This window comes from Elgaria multicarinata, chromosome 6, assembly GCF_023053635.1.
Source record: "Elgaria multicarinata webbii isolate HBS135686 ecotype San Diego chromosome 6, rElgMul1.1.pri, whole genome shotgun sequence".
Lineage (NCBI taxonomy): Eukaryota > Metazoa > Chordata > Lepidosauria > Squamata > Anguidae > Elgaria > Elgaria multicarinata.
In genome coordinates, this window is record NC_086176.1 from 13,373,398 (window position 1) to 13,392,956 (window position 19,559).

The 19,559-nt window shown below is 45.1% G+C and overlaps 2 protein-coding genes across 4 annotated transcripts in view; both read left to right on the plus strand.

Moving 5' to 3' along the window:
- LOC134400159 (stimulated by retinoic acid gene 6 protein-like) overlaps nt 1-4,550 on the plus strand; it is a 46,596-nt gene extending 42,046 nt beyond the window's left edge. The window contains exons 16-19 of the mRNA XM_063128449.1: nt 1,024-1,187; nt 1,371-1,523; nt 2,532-2,615; nt 4,077-4,550. Coding sequence (XP_062984519.1) covers nt 1,024-1,187; nt 1,371-1,523; nt 2,532-2,615; nt 4,077-4,201 — 526 coding nt within the window. The 3' untranslated portion in view covers nt 4,202-4,550. The remainder of the gene's footprint in view (nt 1-1,023; nt 1,188-1,370; nt 1,524-2,531; nt 2,616-4,076) is intronic.
- Nucleotides 4,551-9,664: 5,114 nt separating this feature from the next.
- The window catches only part of LOC134400202 (stimulated by retinoic acid gene 6 protein-like), a 38,984-nt gene continuing 29,089 nt past the window's right edge, over nt 9,665-19,559 (plus strand). For all 3 annotated transcript variants that reach the window (XR_010025567.1, XM_063128496.1, XM_063128497.1), the window contains exons 1-6: nt 9,665-9,872; nt 12,281-12,353; nt 12,448-12,548; nt 14,892-15,025; nt 18,101-18,221; nt 18,465-18,510. Coding sequence is in view for 2 of the 3 variants with exons in the window: in XM_063128496.1 (XP_062984566.1) it covers nt 9,853-9,872; nt 12,281-12,353; nt 12,448-12,548; nt 14,892-15,025; nt 18,101-18,221; nt 18,465-18,510 (495 nt within the window). In the remaining variant the exon portion in view is untranslated. The remainder of the gene's footprint in view (nt 9,873-12,280; nt 12,354-12,447; nt 12,549-14,891; nt 15,026-18,100; nt 18,222-18,464; nt 18,511-19,559) is intronic.

Here is a 19,559-nt window from a genome sequence, read left to right on the forward strand (position 1 = left end):
GAAGGAAGGAGCTGCAGGTGGACCCAGGAACTGGGTCATGGCAAAGGTGCCAGCCCACACAAGCAGTTCCTCTAATGGTTTTTTTTAAAATCTATCGTTATTTTGTTTCATAATGGGTTTTCTTGTTAACTGCCCCAGGAATCTCTTTGTTGAGAGTCAGGCTATAAATCTGAAAGGTAAATAATTATATGCTGCTTTTAAAACATCCACTGTCAATGATGCAGCACTGAACTGCAGACCAGGTGGCAATAAAACCAAGTAGTGTGGTGCAGTGGTTAGAGTAGGAGACTAAGATCAGGGAGATCCATGGGCCCCACCCACTCCCTTCCCCAAGCTCCACCCCCTGGTGTGGAGCCTACCCGGGACTTGGGAAAGAGACAGGGAAAGGAATCCCCTTGTGGCGGCTGCAAGTTCAGCCATTGCTTGCAGTAGTTCCTGTAAGTGCCGTCTGAGTGCACTTTCCTCCTCCTTGTTCACCACGCAAGGGATTGACAAGCAGGAGCGAAGCCGGCTGCACACGTTTGCAAGTGTCTGTTGAGTCCCTTAGCGTGGTACTCGCTGTTTCCGTTGAGACTAAAGGAGGCTTCCTCCACCCCATCCTCACCCAATGGGTCAAACTGTCACGGCCGATTTGCTGGGTGGCATCATTCTGCCCACAGGGGGTCAGGTCATCTAGCGCCCCACATAAATTTAGTTTCCTATTTCTGGAAAACTACAAAAAGGCTTCTTCAACTTAAAGAAATTGAAGCCTCAGTCAATACTGTAATTTGCTCCCGGTGTAATTTATCTCCTTAAACTACTCCCAGGAACAATCAGTAATCATTCCTGAATATTTTAGCACGTTCTGATTGCAAAGACATCTGTTTTCAAATGTAAACTTAATGAATCTTTATGCTTAAGTCCACAACTATGTTTAGTTCAGTCCAAAAAATATATATAATCACTTGGTTTTCCACCCAAATTTGCAAGGGGTGGGAGTAAATCACTGTGAAATGGTTCATTTCGGACATATCTTCCTTGCAGGAAAGCCTTCATGAACTTCAGCTACTTTTTATTCTTCCACTCGGTGGTGGTGGGCCTGTTGTCTTGCCTGATGAGACTGATCCGCAGCATCGTTCTAGGAGCCTGGCTGGTGGGACGGATAGACAGGCCGGTAATGCCAATGGGCTTTGAATCGTGTGATAAGGGTAAGTGCTTGGGATCTCTGAAGGCTTTTCAGGAGGGGTTCTTAAAAGCTTTACATGGAGCTTTCCAGACAGAACAGCCTGTCATTTCCATCCATTGGCCACGAAATGACTCCGGCTTCAACCCTGGGGAAACAGAAAACTGCACTTGATTTGCACAAAGAAACGATCCTTTTATCACTGCAGGCTTCAGTACCTGGGTTCAAATGCTGTACCTGGACCACTACCACACAAACCCCATCCTTGTCTGCTTCTGCCACATCCTTGATAGTGCAAACAGGAAAAGAAAATGGCAGAGAGCCACCGCGGATGTTGCCATAATTCAGCCCAGGGGAACAGGTAAACTGTAACACAGGTGCTAGCAGTCATGGGGCATACTGAGATGCCAGGAAGTGTAGGGGACGAGCTCCAGTATTGGTGAAGAAGGTCAAATCACTGCAGGTCTCCTCCAGTGTAAGGCTGACTCAAGTGTGTGAAGATGCAATGCGACACTCACAGTCCCATCACATGTACAACTTGGCTTGTTCCAGCCCCGAGTGCTGGCCTCTGTTTTAAAGCTAAGCTTATGTCCTACATGTTGATCATTTCATGTCCCAACTGCAGGCATTAGTAGCATCCAGCACGAGGGCTACATCCCTACCATGGGTGTACCAAATGTTGTGTTTCAAGACAGTGTGGAAGAACCTTAACCACATTTGGGCTACACTTCATGGCCCTGTTTTGACTTGCAAATCCTCCCTCCCACAATAACCTGAATCATAGAATCATAGAATAGTAGAGTTGGAAGGGGCCTAAAAGGCCATCGAGTCCAGCCCCCTGCTCAATGCAGGAATTGAGCTAAGTACAGACGTAATTCAAGACAACTTGAGAAGGAGCCCAGTTTTTAAGAGCTGTAACTGGTACAAGAGAGGCATCATTGCCCATGATGTTCAGACAAATTTCTTTTGTCTCACTGTTGCCTCTGGTCACAGACATCAATGCCACACTCATTGCACTTGGAGTTCTTAGGGGCAGGGTGGGGCAGGGGAGGAGGATTGATCAAGACTTCAGTTTGCTGGATTTTGCGTGTTTGTTATTATTATTATTTTTTAAACCAGCATTTGCATGTCTTTTTCTCTAAAACAAGAGGGATGAAAGATATTTTAGACAACTAAACCACATAACAATTTGCCTCCTAACAATTTGAGCTTGACCTTTGCAACATTGAGTCAGACATGGATGGAGGGTGAGTAGGTGGTTATTTCCATTAGTAGGATCAAATATGTCTATGTCTGTATCTATTAGCTGGACATACAGGTTGGTCTAAACTTGCCCTTAATATTCCACACCTCTTTTACATTAAAACAGAGCTCGGTAATTTCAAGACAGGTGAATCGAGTTGGTGTGAAGATGCCCTTTATATTCCAGAATGTCTGCCAAACGCCACATCTGGTAAAGAGAACTCCAACCTTCTGTTCAACATCCTTGTTGGGGAATGAATATTTATTGTTAAATATTGAATCTTTGGGTAAAATATAAACAACTTGCTGTATTAATAAGAGAACTGGCTGAGTAGTGCTGTATATTCTATGGGGAACATAGTACTACGCCTTATATTGAGCTGCACCATCGGTGCATTGAGCCCAGTATTGCCAAACTAACTGGCAATAAATCTCCTGGACCTTAGGCCGAGTCTTTCCCAGTTCTGCTTAGGGATTGGCATCATGTTCATGCTCTGCCAGTTGCCCAACTCTGGGACGCACGAAGAATGAACCACCAGACGATCTGCAGGTGCCCGGCAAGAGCTCATGTCCTTTTCTTTTATCCGCAAGTTGCAATTTGTGCAAAATAACAGGTGGCGCTCTCCTCTCAGCACTCTCACTGGATGTCAAGGGTGTCTGTCTTAGAGTCTCTGCTTGATATCTGTTTGGTATTCTTTCCCCAAACTACACCAGATTTAAAATCATCATCATCATCCAAGCCCACAATTCCAAGAACAGAGAGTTCGAAAATGTACTAATCAGAGTTGGCTATTTGAACCACCATTGGTTATCGTGTTGTGTGAAGGGAACCATTGGTTATTTCCTCGGCCACCGTTGGTTATTTCGTCAGCCACAGAGTTGCAAGGCAAGAGTGGTCAAAGCGGTGGCTGCCACTCTTGTCCTGCCAGCAGGATAGATTTGCAGCAACAATGGCTGATGGGATACTAGCAGGAGGACTGAAGAGGGGAGAGAAGGTGTGGGATGAGTGAATCAACTCAGCGTGGACTAATAGTCAACTCAACGCTGTTGCTAATCTACACCACAGTTGATTATAATAATGTTGTGTGGGGAGTACCCCCTAGATAAACAGCTGTCGAGTTGATTATTACCACACCGTTGACTATTGTGTTGTCTGAATGCAACCAGAGAGACTCGCATATATCTAAAACAAACTGAAATACAATTCAAAGCGTTTCTGGGCCACTGCATAATCTTAGCGTCGCCAGCTTTTTTTTTATCAGCCTTCTGCTTCGTGCCTTTCATAAAAGTTTGATTTATAAACCTTATCAGGTGATTATGGTTATTTCTGTGTCATGAAAAGCTTTACCTACTATTTGCACAGATTAAAATTCTGTTAAATGCAAACCAGAATAGTTTTTTTTTTTGCCCTTGCCAGTCAGACTCCCTACATATTCAGCCAAATTCCACCCGGGTTAAAAAAGAAAAGGACAAAAAAAAGCCCGCCTTATTCTGTCTGTATTCTAATTTTGTGGGGTATTGGCACTTAATTGGTACAACCACATTGCACTAATTTCAAATATATTACCAGGGTATTCAATTACTTCATTGTTCTGTAATGAACAAGGGGAAGACATTTGTGTAATATAGATGCTCTGTGTGTTAGAAATTAAATGCTGGTGTCTTCTTGTAGGTTCTAGGGTCTCAGGCAAAGCCAGGATAAGATGGCTGCTGCTTTACACTCTTTTGAACAACCCCAGTCTCCAGAGAATCAGGAAGCTAAAGCCAGGATTTCCATCGGATCAGCCGTGGCACTGATCGGCCTGACTTGTTTTGCTGCTGAAGTGGAACCATATAGTAAGCCCACAGAGCACATACAATAGCCTCCCTGGAGTCAACAAATAGTGACTGGCTATGAACTGTGGAGATGTTGGCCCTGATGCTATGAGGTGTGCATGACGTAAAGATGGCTAAGTTATATTTATTGCAGGCTACTTGCTGACGTCTTCATATTGTTTTCTAAATTGACGTCTGTTGTATTTCGAGCATTTTATAAGCCATGAAACTCCCCTCCCCAGACATTTTGCTGTCTGGCTGCTGGAATTGCTAACAAATTGTGTACAAGCCATTGCCTTTGGGTAGATCTGGATGGTCTCCGAAATTCACAGAAGAATGCAGTCCCCCCCCCCCCCCCCGCACACACTCGAAAGTTTTCTTCTGCTCAGGCTATATTGATCTGGCATGAAAGCACACTTGAAGTGGGCAGCTAAGTTAGAGTGCATTGCATCGGTTTAACGAGAAGCTTTCCAAAGAGTACCGAATTGGTGTATTGGCTCCTGTGATTTGGAATTTGCATGATTCCAAAGGTGCTGTCAGATCATTTATTCTCAAAATGTCTGCATCAGTTAGCAGGTGCCTCTGATGCCGGTCTTGGTGTACTGGTGGAACTGACCTTGTCAATGACCATCTTGTCTGACCTTGACAATGACCACTTTGCCTGTTCGGTTGCTGTACATTTCAATGAAAGTGGTTGTGAGTTGGCACCATTTTGCCATGTTTACTGTTGGTGTGTGTAATAAAGCAATTTCACATATCCCGCTGGCCCTTTCTTATTCTGCATTCTGTTTAAGGCAGAATAAGAATTACATCATTTCTGATGTCAATCAAAATAATTTATTGCTGGTGGTGGGCAAACAAAGCAAATGCATTGTGGGTATATATATATATATATATATATATATATATATATATATATATACTTTTGCCAGTTGTATGTGTCCATCTTGCAGACAGCAGGGATGGGGAACTCTAGCCCTCCTGTTGTGATGGTACTCCAAATCCCATCAGTCCCAGCTGCCATGGCCAGTAGTCAGAGGTTAGTGGAATTGTAGTCCAACAAATCTGGAGGCCTGTTTATTCTCCCTCACCCAAGCACGCAAGAATTTTCTGGATGATGGTAGCGAAGTAGCTGGAAAGATCCCCTTGTTAACACGGGCTTCCCAAAGGGAGAGAACAGGAGGAGTGTGCAGTACAGAAAGGCGAGGAGGTTGAAAGCAGCAGAAAAGGGAAGGTGAAAGTGGGCGTCGAAGGGAATAACTGGAGAGATCACTGGAAGGTTTATGGGGAAAGGGTAGAAGTAGGTTCAAAGCTGACCTATGTTTGCTGAATCAAAGAAGGCAAACAGGAGCTGAACTAGGGAGAATAATGAAAGCAATGTCTAGCATCTTTTAAACTCCTGGGTTTCATCCTGGCCTCCTCCACCCTTCTGGATAACGTTTATTATCCAACATCAGATGGGATAATAAAAGGACTGGATCCAGATGAGGAAACTGTTCACAATTTCCTGCTAAACCATGGGCATTATTATTACTCTGAAAGGAAAAGGCACTTTTGGAGAAAACCAATTCACGTTTCCTGTCCTCAACAATCCTCCTTTGTCACACTTTGAGAACAAACAATATTTAAGGGCTCGAACGTTCCCATAAACCAAGACCTGACAATATCTGTTTTGCAAGCGGAAATGCTGCTTTCTATTTCTCTTAACTGACATACTTAAACTGGTAAATGCCATTTTTTCATTGAATTTGTAACTACCAAAGATTGAATTACTGTAGTTGGGGGCTTGAGTTGGGTAGCAGATGGTGTCTGATTTCTTGGGGTTTCTAACATTTTACTATTTTTTGTACTCTGATTATATTGGAATCCAATAAAAACAATATTAAAAAAAAAACCTACAAAGCTTTCCACTTCATGAGATACCATTTGCAGGGGGAGGGAAAGTTACAGTGCAATGGATCACACAGTAGTAGTAGAAGTAATAAAGCTGTATTGTTTCAACCAACGGTTACAACAAGCATAATAAAAGCAATGCTAAAACAAATCATACATGTAAGGTCAGAATTTTTGCTCTATACATTTGGGCTGTAAGAGTGAAGTTGGCCAGAGCCAATATGACAGTCTTGTTATTGCATGTAAACAAAAAGTATATTCTTTCTGAATCGGGCCAGCTGGACTTACTCACAAAAACCGATCTAAATATTTAGAACGAATTTGAGACTAGATAGGGCAGTAGAGCAAATTATGAAGCAGATCCTCCACTTTGCCACTACGGCAAGGGCAAAGCCTCGAGGCATAAGGAATTTTATTAAAACGGCCTTCTAGCACTGCTGGTTTGTTGCATCTTTAATTCTGCAAGACGAGGGTTGGAAATTAGGGTCAGAGAATACATTTTAGTTTATGGGATGCTCTGAGACAGGGAAAGGGATGTTGTGCAGACTTCTACTGTTACTTTCTACTGTTAGTTTTACCCTACCCTGTGCCTGCTTACCCTACCCTGTACCTGTTTGCATTCTCTTCCCCTCCTTATTGTTTTACTATGATTTTATTAGATTGTAAGCCTATGCGGCAGGGTCTTGCTATTTACTGTTTTACTCTGTACAGCACCATGTACACTGATGGTGCTATATAAATAAATAAATAAATAAATAATAATAATAATAATAATAAGATGTCAGACATGCTTTGGATCCGCCTTTCCCAATCTGATCACACCATTTGCTTGCGGTTAATATTTTTTTTTACCACAGACAAATGCAACAGACTATGGACCTTAATATTTCAAAACAGCTGAGCAAAATAAACCCTGGGTTCAAAGGTGCCATATCTAGAGTCATCAACCCAGTAGCATAGACAACTTTTCCCAAGAAAATTTAAAAAGGGGACATTCTCACAATGTGTTTTTTTTAAAACAGTATTAGGCTGAAAACAGCTGAGGCACATATTGTCTTTCTTACAGATTTTGCTAAGTTGAGAAGGGGCAAAACACAAGCAAAATAGCATTCTATACTGTGGAGTGGGTTTTTTTTTTTTGCCAATATATTCAGGGATGGAGAAAAGTGTTTTCTTTGCCAGGTTGTTTCTGAGCTTGGTATATTCAAGATATTTTCCCATTGTGTATAAAATTGATTCTGGCATAATCATCTAAAGACAGCAATAGTGACATAATAATAGTGAACCGCCCAGAGAGCTCCGGCTATTAGGCGGTATAGAAATGTAATAAATAAATAAATAAATAAATAATAGCTGATTGCTAGATGTCTGCCTCAAGCTTGTGGGCCAAACCCTGCTTACCTGGAGCAGGTAGCTGCATCCCCTCCTGCTGCCCCCTCCCTCTCCCCCCCAGCCCTTTGGTGACTTCTTGACTTTTGTGCAGTCCCCTCCCCTGCGTTCCAAATCGTTGAAATGCCTCTCCTATGGCTTACTGGCAGTAAAAGCTTTAAATTAAAATATGCTGACCTTTTTGGCTCTGCCACTTGGGCATTTTGCCCATCATTGAAATGCAGCCCCCATCAGCTTCTCCGAAATGAAATTCAGTCTTTGACCTGAAAAAGAGTCAATGCCCCTGCAATAAACCCTTCCAAGATCTTTTTATTATTATTATTATTATTATTATTATTTTACACTAGCTGTTATATCTGGCGTTGCTTGGGCTCCCTAACATGCAGTATATGTATGCAGGATAATCATCTTAAAGTAGTAGGTTGGTGCTAGGCCTGTCAGTTAACTTTTAAATGATTGGTTTCTTTCCCCTCCTCTTCCACCCTCATGGCAACCCTGCAAGGTAGGCCGGTGCTAGGCCTGAGAGGTAACTTTAAAACACATGAAATTCTTTTCCTTTTCTCTCTCACCCCTGACACATGGCCAGGGCCACCTTGAAGCCGCCACCATAATTTTCCTTGTCCCCACAGAAAACGAAAACTACAACTCCCAGCATGCCTTTTGCCATAGTGCCTGACTTGCCCGTAGGTAGGCTGTGAGGGAGCTGGCCGACTGACTGTTAGCTCGGTCATTGCTGTTGGCGGTGGACCTGGAACTGCACCCTCCTTCCCTGCTGCTCCCAAAGGCGCCTAGCGACGGAGGCAGCTGGCCCTAGGCACACTTTGAACACCATCTGAGGTGTGGTGGGAGACAACTGGAGAGTGGGCCTTCTTAGTTGTGGCACTCTGCTTATGGATTTCTTTTTCCCAGGCAGGCTTGCCTAGTGACTGTATTAATGGTTTTCCAGTACCAAGTGGATTCTCCCCCCCCCCCCCAAGGCCTTTTAACTTGATGAGATTTTTTATGCTGCATTTTCCCCCTGTTATAATTCAACATTCCAAGACAGATGCAGGAATTATCGAATAAAGTTTATGATATTTTTTTTATGAAAAAGCCTGACTATACCATTGAAACTGAAGAGTGAATGGAGGAATGACTGATAGCGGAGGCTAGAATGGAACTGCTGGTGGGGTTAGTGGCAGTTGGGGAAAGAAGAACAAAGACAGTTACTGAGCGGTCAGGAAACTGGGAATGGAGTTAGGATTGAGAGATAGTGACCTGGTTTGCTCACCAATACTTTATTTTAAATCAGCCACTCTACATGCCAGCACTACACCTCCCAGCATGGCTTTGGTGGTCCTCAGGTGCCCGCGTCCTCTGAGAAGTGCTTCCCTCCTCCTGTTGCTGATACTGCTCCTAGATAGAGCATCGAGAAATAGCATCACCGAGGAGGGGAGGTAAGCAGCCCAGCTTTGGCCAAGTCCTGCTAGGACTACCTCAGCCCTTGTTGTGTGATAAATAACAGTAGTGTAAACATTAACTCTAGGGTTGTAACTCAAGCAAGCAAGCTAACAGCAAAAAAGGAGATGAGACGGCAGAAACCGAATCGGCTTAGTGTGTGCAATGTTTTGGCCTGATCAGATGCACTTCTTTTCCTGGTGTCCAACCTTTCTATTATTGTTATGGACCTGGAAGCCATCTTGGCCTTTGTTCCAGGTGTGCAATGAGAAGAACAAGGATCTCCCATTTCCTTATGCAATCCAGGTACAATTCAGAGTTGATCACAAATTTAACGATTTACATTGCAGCAAGTTTGAGGATAATGCAAGGTGAGGTAGCATCCGTTCTTTCTGAAACGGCCCATTTACACATGAAAATAACCACCTGATGTTGCAAGCGTCAAGCCCTGCCCTTGCTGTTTAAGTCATACAGATTGGCATTTTGTTTACCCTCTCAGACCTTTCACCCCAAATTTCTACACTTGTCACTTGGCTTGCGTTGTCAGTGTTTGAGAGGGCTTTTTACTAATCACTCTTAGTTGTAAAAGCGTCTGGATAACCAGGACACCTCCCAATCAATGGGCTGCAGAATTCTCAGCTTACTTTATATGCCCACATGACTGAGGTAAATATTTAACCAAATGTTTGCTTTCTGTCCATGGGGAGCCTTGTGGGAGCTGAGAATTACCGCATACTTTACTTTGTAATCCGCAATGGTCAAAGGTAACAACATAAAATGCGTGACAGAACTGCAAATGGGGAACAAGGAAGGCAGATAGAGACACCAAAATCTCTGGCATGTCTACTGTCACTTCGCTGCACGTCTAGAACCGCGTACATCTAACTGGACCGGGTCTTCTCAGCATTGCCACGATGGCCTCCCCTAAGTTTGGGTAAGTTTGATCAGTGAATAATATTGAGACTTGCCTTGAGTGAGTTGTACCAGACTTAGCAATTCCGGAGCCCAGACAGCTCATGTATTATACTGGATTGAGAGCATGTGTTGGAAGAAAGGGCAGAACGACATGTTTCATAGTAAATATGGGTCCTGGATTCGTAATGCCAACACAGGAAAAGTGGGAGCGTTTGCAGAGGATAATCCACTGCTGGGAGTGTGGTGCTTAAGCCACACACATGGACACACACGCACACGTGTACTGCTCTAACTTCCTGACTTAGAGCAGTATGACAATGGAACCAGTTACCTAGGGAGGTTGTGGGCTCTCCCACACCAGAGGCCTTCAAGAGGCAGCTGGACAACCATCAGTCAGGGATGCTTTAGGGTGGATTCCGGCATTGAGCGAGGGGTTGGACTCGATGGCTTTATAGGCCCCTTCCAACTCTACAATTCTATGAAGCACACACACCGATTTTCTCCTGCAAATATTCCTCAGAAATAAGTATGTCCAGGGCAGGGGGAGGCTTGAGGTGGGGGCAGTTGCATGGAAGAAGCAGGGGTGGGGTGGGGCTAAGCAGCTAACTCCTACTTTTGATTCTCTCATAAAAATGTTCCCCTTGCAGTTTCATTTACTTAAATGGGGGTGGGGGTTAGGGTTCTTCCCCAAGAAGCACTGAAGTTTGATAGTGTTAATTTCTGGCGCTGTTTGCTTACTGGCGGGGATTGTTAAGAGACTGTCTTCAGGATCGGTCAACACGTCGTCCGGAGAACATTTTAACTTTTGCGTGAGACTCCCACAACAATATCCTTTCGTTTACAACTATTTAAAGCCGCAGCAAACGTAACAGGCGGGGAGAGGACAAGGAAGCGCAGTGAGCACCACTCCTTTCCCTGCCCCGCTCTCTAACTATTGACCCCTCCCTTGCCAGTCTGCCATGACGTTGCCAGGTCAGCCAAGCGTGCATAAGGCAAGTGGAGTTCTGCCCCCCAACCTTGCTCGCACCCCCTTGCTCTGTCAGCCAAGTCATAACTGTAGCAGCCTCAGTAGAGAATGGGAGACTGAGGTTGGGGGTAGCATCAGGTTCTTCTCAGAGCTAGCCCTACTGTTACGCAGAGTGAGGAGGTGGCCATCTCAGGCACCTGGACGCTGCGGGATGGGGTGGCAATGGCGAAACCTTCTCCAGCCATTCCCTTCTGAGGGAGGACAGGACAGAGCTGTGTTTACCACATGGCTAACCTGATGCCCTCAGGCGTGGTGGAAGGCAGTGTCCTGTTGCTAGTGCCATAGTTAAATTCGGTGGCTAGACCTGTTGCCTTCTGTATACGGAATGGGAGGGGTGGTGCCATCTTGTCCTTTACTTTCGGCAACAAAATGTCTTGGAGTAGCCTTGCTCCTTCCATCTCCCTGACTTCATGCCCATCACTGAGACTGTTGTCACAGGCATCACAAGAGGCGGGGCTAAGGAGCCCCACTTTTTTAGACACTGCCTCGTCCCCAGCTTCCTTTTACTGCCTCCTGCCTGCCTGTCCTCTGGCAAAGCCCCCTCCTGGCATTGTGGGGGACACACATTATCCACTCCCATGTAACCCCAGAGCTGCATTGTCTCCTATGGGATAATCTTCATAAGCAACAATAGTGTCCTCACTCATGAATTATTGGTCGGCAGTGTCATGTACCACATGGCCATCCCTGCACCCCTTAAGCTAACCTGTTGCCCTCAGGTGCGGTGAAAGGCAGTGTCCTGTTGCTAGCGCCAAAGTAAAATTCAACGACTCGCCTAGTTGCCTTCTGTATGTGGAATGGGAAGGGTGGCGCCATCTTGTCTGTGCTTCTGGCCGCACAATGTCTTGGGGTGGCCCTGCTCCTTCCACCTGCCTGAATTCACATCCATTACTAAGACAGTTGTCACAGGCAGGGCAATTGGCAAGGCTAAGGAGCCCTACTTTTTTAAAACGTTCCCTTTTTACTGCCTCCTGCTTGCTTATCCTCTGGCAATGCCACCTCCTGGCATGGTCAGGGCAGAGTGGGGGGGAACATAGGAAATACATTCCTAGGAATCCAAATACATTCCATAGGAATCCACTCCCTTGTAATCCTGGAGCTGCATTGTCTTCTACGGGCTAATCTTCATAAGAAGTAATACATGTTCTCACTCAGGAATATTTGTCGGCAGCATTTATCCTTCATTCTCTGGCAGTCCTTCTACCCTACACAGAGGTAAAATGAAGTGGTGTACACTGAATCAAGTCCTGAGTTAATACATTGTACCAACTTCCCATGAGTACGGTCAAGAAGATTAGCGTTCCATTAGCGCAACCTTTACCTGTCCTCCGTTGTCCTTTTCAGATGTTTTTATATCGCTTTCAGATAATCTCTTATCTGCATTTTTGTTTCTTGAGCAGGCAGACAAAAAATGAAACCTGCACAAATTCGATAGACTTGGAACTCTTTCTACATTATTCACTTCTTCCCTCCGTAAGTAGATCAGTTCGACAGGCTACTTGTAATGACTGACAGAGGTTTTGCTTGACATGGCTACACATTTGTGGCTTTCACCTCCTTCTTGTAGGTTGCCATAATTGTGGTGCTGTCCTGCCTTGAAAAAAGAGCCAGGAGAAGCCTCATAGATGAAAAGTGTCGTCTTCTCAACAGGAGGTGTGGAGTTGTGATGTGAGTCTAGACAGCTTCTTTGCAACAGCTTGGTTTGGTTACAGCAACAGGTTTTAGACTGCAGAAATAGAAACGTAGGGCTTTAAAGAATGGGTTTAACTGAAAGCTCCATCCGACAAGTGTTTTATTGCACGCTCGTTACTGGGCACTCACAGAGTTTGCTCAGGTCGTGCCCACCCAAATGTGCCCAACACGCTGGGGGCGGGGGCTGGAGGACGCGTGTCTTCCAGCTTCTCCCTCCAGGGCCAATTTCAGCCTTTTCCTGTTCTGCCGCAATTGTGCCTGCGCAGGAGAAGGCCGAAATCAGCCCTGGAGGGTGCGGGGACTGGAGGACGCATTCCCGGAAATCTGGGAATGTGTCCTCCAGCCCCTGCCCGCAGCATTGATCTAGTCTTCTCCTGTGCTAGATTGGCGCTGGGGGACGCGTTCCCGGAAGTCTGGGAACGCGTCTTCCAGGCCTTTCCCCCGGTGAATTGGGGCCCAGTCCCGGTTGCCCCGGAGACCCCTGTTTTTCCGGAGGTCTCCGGGGTTTCCCGGTGCATCTGGTCACCCTACCAGTGGGGAAGGTGGACTGCCCTCTGTAAAGTAAGACATATGGCCACCATACATTTAAACCTGGAGGATCCAGTGTCATGGCTAATACAGTTGTACAAACTGCCTTCCTTCAGCCAGCCACATGGCTCTGAAAAGCTTAGGGCAATGGAATTTAAATAGGGAATCACTTTGGGATGATACTTTAACCCACTTTTACCCAAGAAGCACCATGCTAAAGGTGCAGGGCATGCGTGTCCAAAACAAGTAAAGAGACAAATCCAATTTGCATTATGGGAACTACTTGTCCTTTTTTAATGGCAGATATCAGCTGACTGTTGTTCTTGCTGCTAGTCAAGACATCACTGGTAACAAAGAGCTAAGGTTGCCGACAGACCAGTGCTGCATACATTCTTCTGCTACGGAACCTGAGGGCTGTCTCTATGCTTTGAAAGCCCAAAGGTGGCTGCGCAGTGGCTCTGCAGCGCTGGGCTTTTCCGCGAAGCTGCGAATTAAAAAAAGTCGGGGCCTTACCCTGACTTTTTCGCTGGAGTGAGGCGAGTATGGGGCATCCACTGTCTAACCTCGCTGGTGGCAGAGGCGTTCCCAGGCAGATGGCAATCCCTGATTGGTTGCCGTCTGCAGGGGGCAGGGGGTGGACCCAGCAAGCTGAATGACTGCCAGAAAGCCCACGCCCTCCCTCTGCATCGGGATTAACCGCCACCATCCCGTAGCAGAGAAAGCGCAGCGTTTCCCTAAATACAGTGGCAACTCAGTGCCATTTGATTTGATTTGATTTGATTTATTACATTTATATACCGCCCCATAGCCGAAGCTCTCTGGCGGTTTACAAAAGTTAAGAACAGTGAACATTAAAAAGTATACAAAATTTAAAACCATCAAAAACACAGTATAAAAGCAACGGTATCCATTTAAAAAACAACCGTTCTGGGGGCTGTTAAAAAACAAACAAACTTAGCGTTGTTAAATGCTGTTAAATGCCTGGGAAAGAGGAAAGACTGCCATCAAGACAGTCCCCTGGAAGCAGGGCTGGTTGTACCCTGCGGCTGCCAAACTTGTGACTTATTGTATGCTCATCAGCATGACAGTAGCACATGACATTTATGTACTAGATTTATATCCCACCTTTCTTTCTCATGGAACACTGCCCATCCAGGCACTGGCCAGACCCATACCTGCTTAGCTTCAGCAAAGTGACTGCATCACGTACCCTCCAATCATGCCCTGGAACTTGGTTGGGTGTTGACCAGAGTACCACTTTCTTATTTTCCTTTCACTCAGTGACTACTTAACTACACATCATCATGAGCTACATTAGTTTATGCAGACTAAAATACTGCCTTCAGATCCCGAGGTTCCTCCTTGAAAAATGCAAGCAGATGAATATGCATGTGTGAATCTCAAGATAGGTTGTCAGTTCACAAGCCCCCTGGCTTACTATCTAGAAGAATAGACCCAACTTTAGTCCTTACTCTGACTTATGGGTTTTATCAACTTAAATTCACTGCTGGGTGATTAATTCCAGAGTCATCTTCCTTAAATTAATTATTTTAACCATCCTGAATTGGCTGTACAGCTGCTAATGGAATGCTGATTCTTCCCAGTAGAAACCTACAGCACCCCTGATGGGTGGCCATCCAGCCTCCGTTTAAAAACCTCCAGCAAAGGAGAGTCCACCACCATCTAAGGCAGCCTATATCCCTACCATACCCATCAGGACTTTCGTCCTAACGTTTAGTGCAAATCCCCATTTGAACCTGGTGCAGAATTTGAATGTCTTTTTGTTCACAGACCCTTGGATTCGGTGGGGGCATTCAGCAATCGGTGGTCACTGGGTTTCGCCTTCGGAGCTACAGCCAACAAAGTCATGATCATGTTTTCGGAAGGGTACCGGCCAGGGCAATTGATGCCGCAATGGGCTCAAGGTAAAGGACTCTTTGGGCCTGTTCACACATCATGTTAACCCATGGTGGCCAATAAGATTATTTTGCAAATACCTACTGTGCTCAACTGACAATTGCACAAATGAGCTACACAGAGTAGTTTATTCCCCCCCCTCGCCCCTCCTTCCCCTGTAGTCCTATCGCCCGGCCGGGCAGGTATCCCAGCTTCCTTTGCTAATTTTTAAGCCTTTGCCAGGTCTCCTTTCTCTATCTGCATGCAACAACAACAACAACAACAACAACAAATGGGGTCTCTAACTCCTTGGAAGTTTGCAGAAATGGAACAAAATTTAATATACAGGTTCCTTTGTTGGGAGCTACCACATGCACTACTGGATAAATGAAAGAAAACTGAAGCTCTCTCCACATGTGAAACCGTTTGAGAACCACACAGGACCGGGGGAGCTTATTTGGAATTGGAGACACAGCTAAATGCGGCAGGAAAATAAGTTTGCTCGGAGATCTCTCGAGAAGAGCATTGTGGCAGCAGTGTTTTGGGCTGCTCTTGCCAAGGGCGGGTTCCCAGGGTGGGTCATTTGGGGGAAATAACCCACTGTGGGTGGGAAAAGAGCTCACAGATGACATGCTAAGCCATCATGGGTTAAATAAATCACCATGGTTTATTTAACCCATTGTGGGTTAACTTGTCATCTGAACCCAGTCTTTGTCAGTCATTTCAATATAGTATATGAACCAGCCCAGACTCTGACCAAGCTCTGGTTTCGTAGGCTAACTGGCACAAAGATTTAAATATTTGGAATCAGCTGAAATGGAGGGGGGCATACATTTCCCCCCTCATAGAAAGAACCCCCTGTTTTCAATGATTAGGGAGTTTGGGGTGCAGTTTTCCAGTAACGCTGCAGAAAGAAAACATCCTCTACGTAGACATTCGTGCAGCCTTTTCCCACCTCCTGCTCACACACATTTAGGCTGCCTGTGCTTCTTTATGTGGCACTCAGTTGGTGGCTGCATGCTTTGTTGATTTCCTTGCCACACAGAAGGCGCAATTATGCGCTGTCACTCATGTTCAGTTGTCCTCGTAGCAAGTTCTGTGCCTCGTCTTCATCCAGCATGTCTCATCAGCCAAAGCTCTGCGGAAAACCACGGGGGCACCTGGGCTCCACAACATCAGGCGCAGTAGTACTTTATGGCGTGGGTCCGAGGCCCATTGCAAAATAAAAACAATATCAATCATTAAAACAGTAAAAGGGTTACATATTTTAAGCAAAGATCACAATTTAAAATCAACACATAAAACATTGAGAAGATGAATAAAATGAAACAAAATGCAGCTTATATAACCACAAAACATTGCAATTTAAAAGGCTAAAAGAAGAGTGAAAATATTGTCAAGGTGCAATTTTAAAATGTTCGGATCTCCGAGTTACTATGGCCCTTTACAGAAAGAGAATCAGGTGAATAGAGGAACGTTCCCCGGCGCCTTGCGGCTTTAGTCGCAAACGCTGCAACCCTTTGAACAACAAATTGATTCTCCGATTGCAGAAGGAAGTCCAGTTTGTGTGATATACCCCAATATTTCGTTTCCTCCAGAAATGGATCTCCACAAACACACAATCTCTTCTGAGCTGGGATACCATAGTATCGCCCCCATTTCATCATTGTGTCCATTTGTTCAAAACGTCATCTAGTAAAAACGATCCGATCTTCCATTTTCATGGGGAATGACAGGTACTTTTCATATTGGTGCTGTCGTTTTGTCCTGGATAGCCATTTTGTAGTGGCTGAAGCTACGAGGGCAGCTAAGTCAGTTTGTACATCAACGTTGGAAACTCTTTGTTTGAAAATAGTTCTGCTGGCATCTGTTCTTGGATTTAGTGCTTGGACTGAAAACGTGCTAGGTGGTTTTCTGCAATGGCCCTCCCCCCACAACATCAGAGAGAGTGCTCAGAAACAATCGTGTCAATGGATCACCCTCACCATTCCATTCTATAAGGAGATCCAGGCCTCAATACGTTCATCAGCTCTAGCTACTGGAAACTCTTCCAGAGCATGCAGGCATCACTCAGATTCCATAAGATTCCATGGGTTGGTGCTGAACCAAGACCCAGATGAGCAAAACTGGGTCACATCAACCCCTCCCAGCCCACTCACTCTGGTCTCAGTGATACACACCAGGTTGACTCCCGCATTTATGATCAAATAATGGATGAGTTTGATCTCATTATGAATTGGCCTAGCATTGTGCAAAAGAACCAAGAGACCAGAGGGCCAGGTCAGGTATCTGAGAGATGGAAGGAGAATCAGAAGGAGGAACATCCTACAGGTATCTATGCCTTCTTCTCTGATGACCAGTCCTGTCTCCCTTTGTCCATGGTCACAGTAATTGTGGCAGCATCACCAGTTTCCCCTGTGTCCGGCACATCCTGAACCAACCTTTCACTGACTACAACACATTCACTCAGTACGCCTATGGAACTTCACACCTCTATCTCATTCACCATCCCTGAACTCCATCCACTCCTATATGCATATACAATAAGAGTAAACCAAAGCTAAGCCAGGCCTCCACCCATGTTTCATACAACCATTCACAAATGCACATGATTATCATCCATAGCTACAGCCAGGCTCTTACTCCAGCCACTCGCACCCTCCCCCAGCTCTCGCCTAGGGATTGGTCAGATCCGAGCCTCACTAACATTCCCACATCGTCACCTTGAGAAAGCATAATCACACCTCTACTCCCACACCAACACATCATTACCAGGCCTTGGCAACAAGGGGATAGTGTCCTCGCCCATGTCACTCCCCAAAGGAGTGACTCCCCTTTGGTGTCACCCCTGCCAGATCAGCCTGCAACAATGGCCCACCATGCCTTAACAGCACTGCTTTTATAGTTGTATGGGCCATCAGACAATCCAAACAGCTACAGGTGTTCCAGCACCCTCAACCTCTTTCTTGTTTTTAAAATCACTTGTCGTCACACGTCAGCCAACTGTGATTCCCCTTCAAACTTTCCACCAGCCCCTTTATATATACCTATATAGTGCCTTTGTACAATGGGGATTTCAGGATCCATTTTCTATCTTATTACAGCCATTGTTCTTCTTATCGGTGCCACGGAAGTAGGTCTTTCCTCCTATCCATTCTTCGCTTGCCTTTCGACACGTTTCCAGATTGCAGGTTCCTGTCTTGGATTCCTTTACACCGGAACATGGTGAGCAACCTGAAACATTGGATCCAGTCCCAGTCATGGGCCCTTTCTACACCTAAAGATTATCCCAGGAAAATGGAGGGATCGTCCCTGCCTCCTCCCGGGATCCCCTGTGTGTCATTTGGATGCACAGGGATGATCCCAGGATGATCCCGGGGGGAAAAGGCTTGTGTAGAAACGGTCATGGTGCCTACTATGACTGATGTTTTCATAACTGAATTGTTAACCTTTTTCTTTTCTTTTCAGGTTTGTAGTCATGATTGTGGACATTGTACAGTGCCCACATGGACAAGTGAGTATGTGCCTATGTAATAATGCTAATTGTTTGATGTCACATAGCTTCTCATGGCTATAGCTTTAGGCCTGTTCAGCAGTTATATCATAAACAATGAGTGTGAGTGTGTGTGAATTGTGGGAGACAGGGAAAACTTGGTGGCAGGCTCCACCCCCAACCTATGGGTGTACAAGTGGGGTCTCCCTATGGCCATTCTAATGAATGCACATCCACCTTCCCCTTCATGTATTTGTTGTATCCCAATGTACTCCTGAAAAGGGCCTTTTGGTGGTAGTAGTTCTTGAAATGAAGAGATGAGGAATTCAATATCATTGTAATTTGAGTTGAAGTACTAGGGTTCTACAGGTTAGATCCAGACCCTGGATGTAATCCTATACATGTTTAGATGGAAAAAGTCCTACAACTCCCAGCATCCCCTGGACAGTTATGTGTAGAGAAGATCCATCAAAATCAATGGGACTTAAGTTAGCAATGACTAATTTAAGTCCCATTGATTTCCAGTGGATCTCTTTTAAGTATGACTAAATCTGGATTAATTTAACTCCCACTGATTTTGACAGGACTACTCTGATTAAATCTGGATATAGCTCTGTATATTTAGTGCCAGTGGAATGAAAACCAAATATCTTCCCTTATCTTCTAGGATTATCTTCTAGTAGGGCTCTCCCCTTATGGTTCTTTAGCTTTAAATTAGACATGGATGGGACAGCCTTCAAATAGAGAATGCCTTCAAGCAGAAACTGTCTGTAAAACAGTGGATTGTGCTTCAAATGTAGCAAGACACTCTTTTTCTCTTGACACTACATAATATAACACCTTTCCGGAGTGCTCATAGTGCTTTGCCTATATTGTCTTGGGAATTCCTATAGCAACCTTGTAAGGAAGGCCAGTACTAACACTCATGGAGTAAAAATATATAAATATTGGGGGTGGGGTGGGGTACTTCCTGGTTTATAGCTCATTCTTGGGGACTTCCTGGTTTATAGCTCATTCTCTAGTTGGTGATTCAAGATGTAGAGTTAGTTATCCAGAAAAGGAAGTCAAAA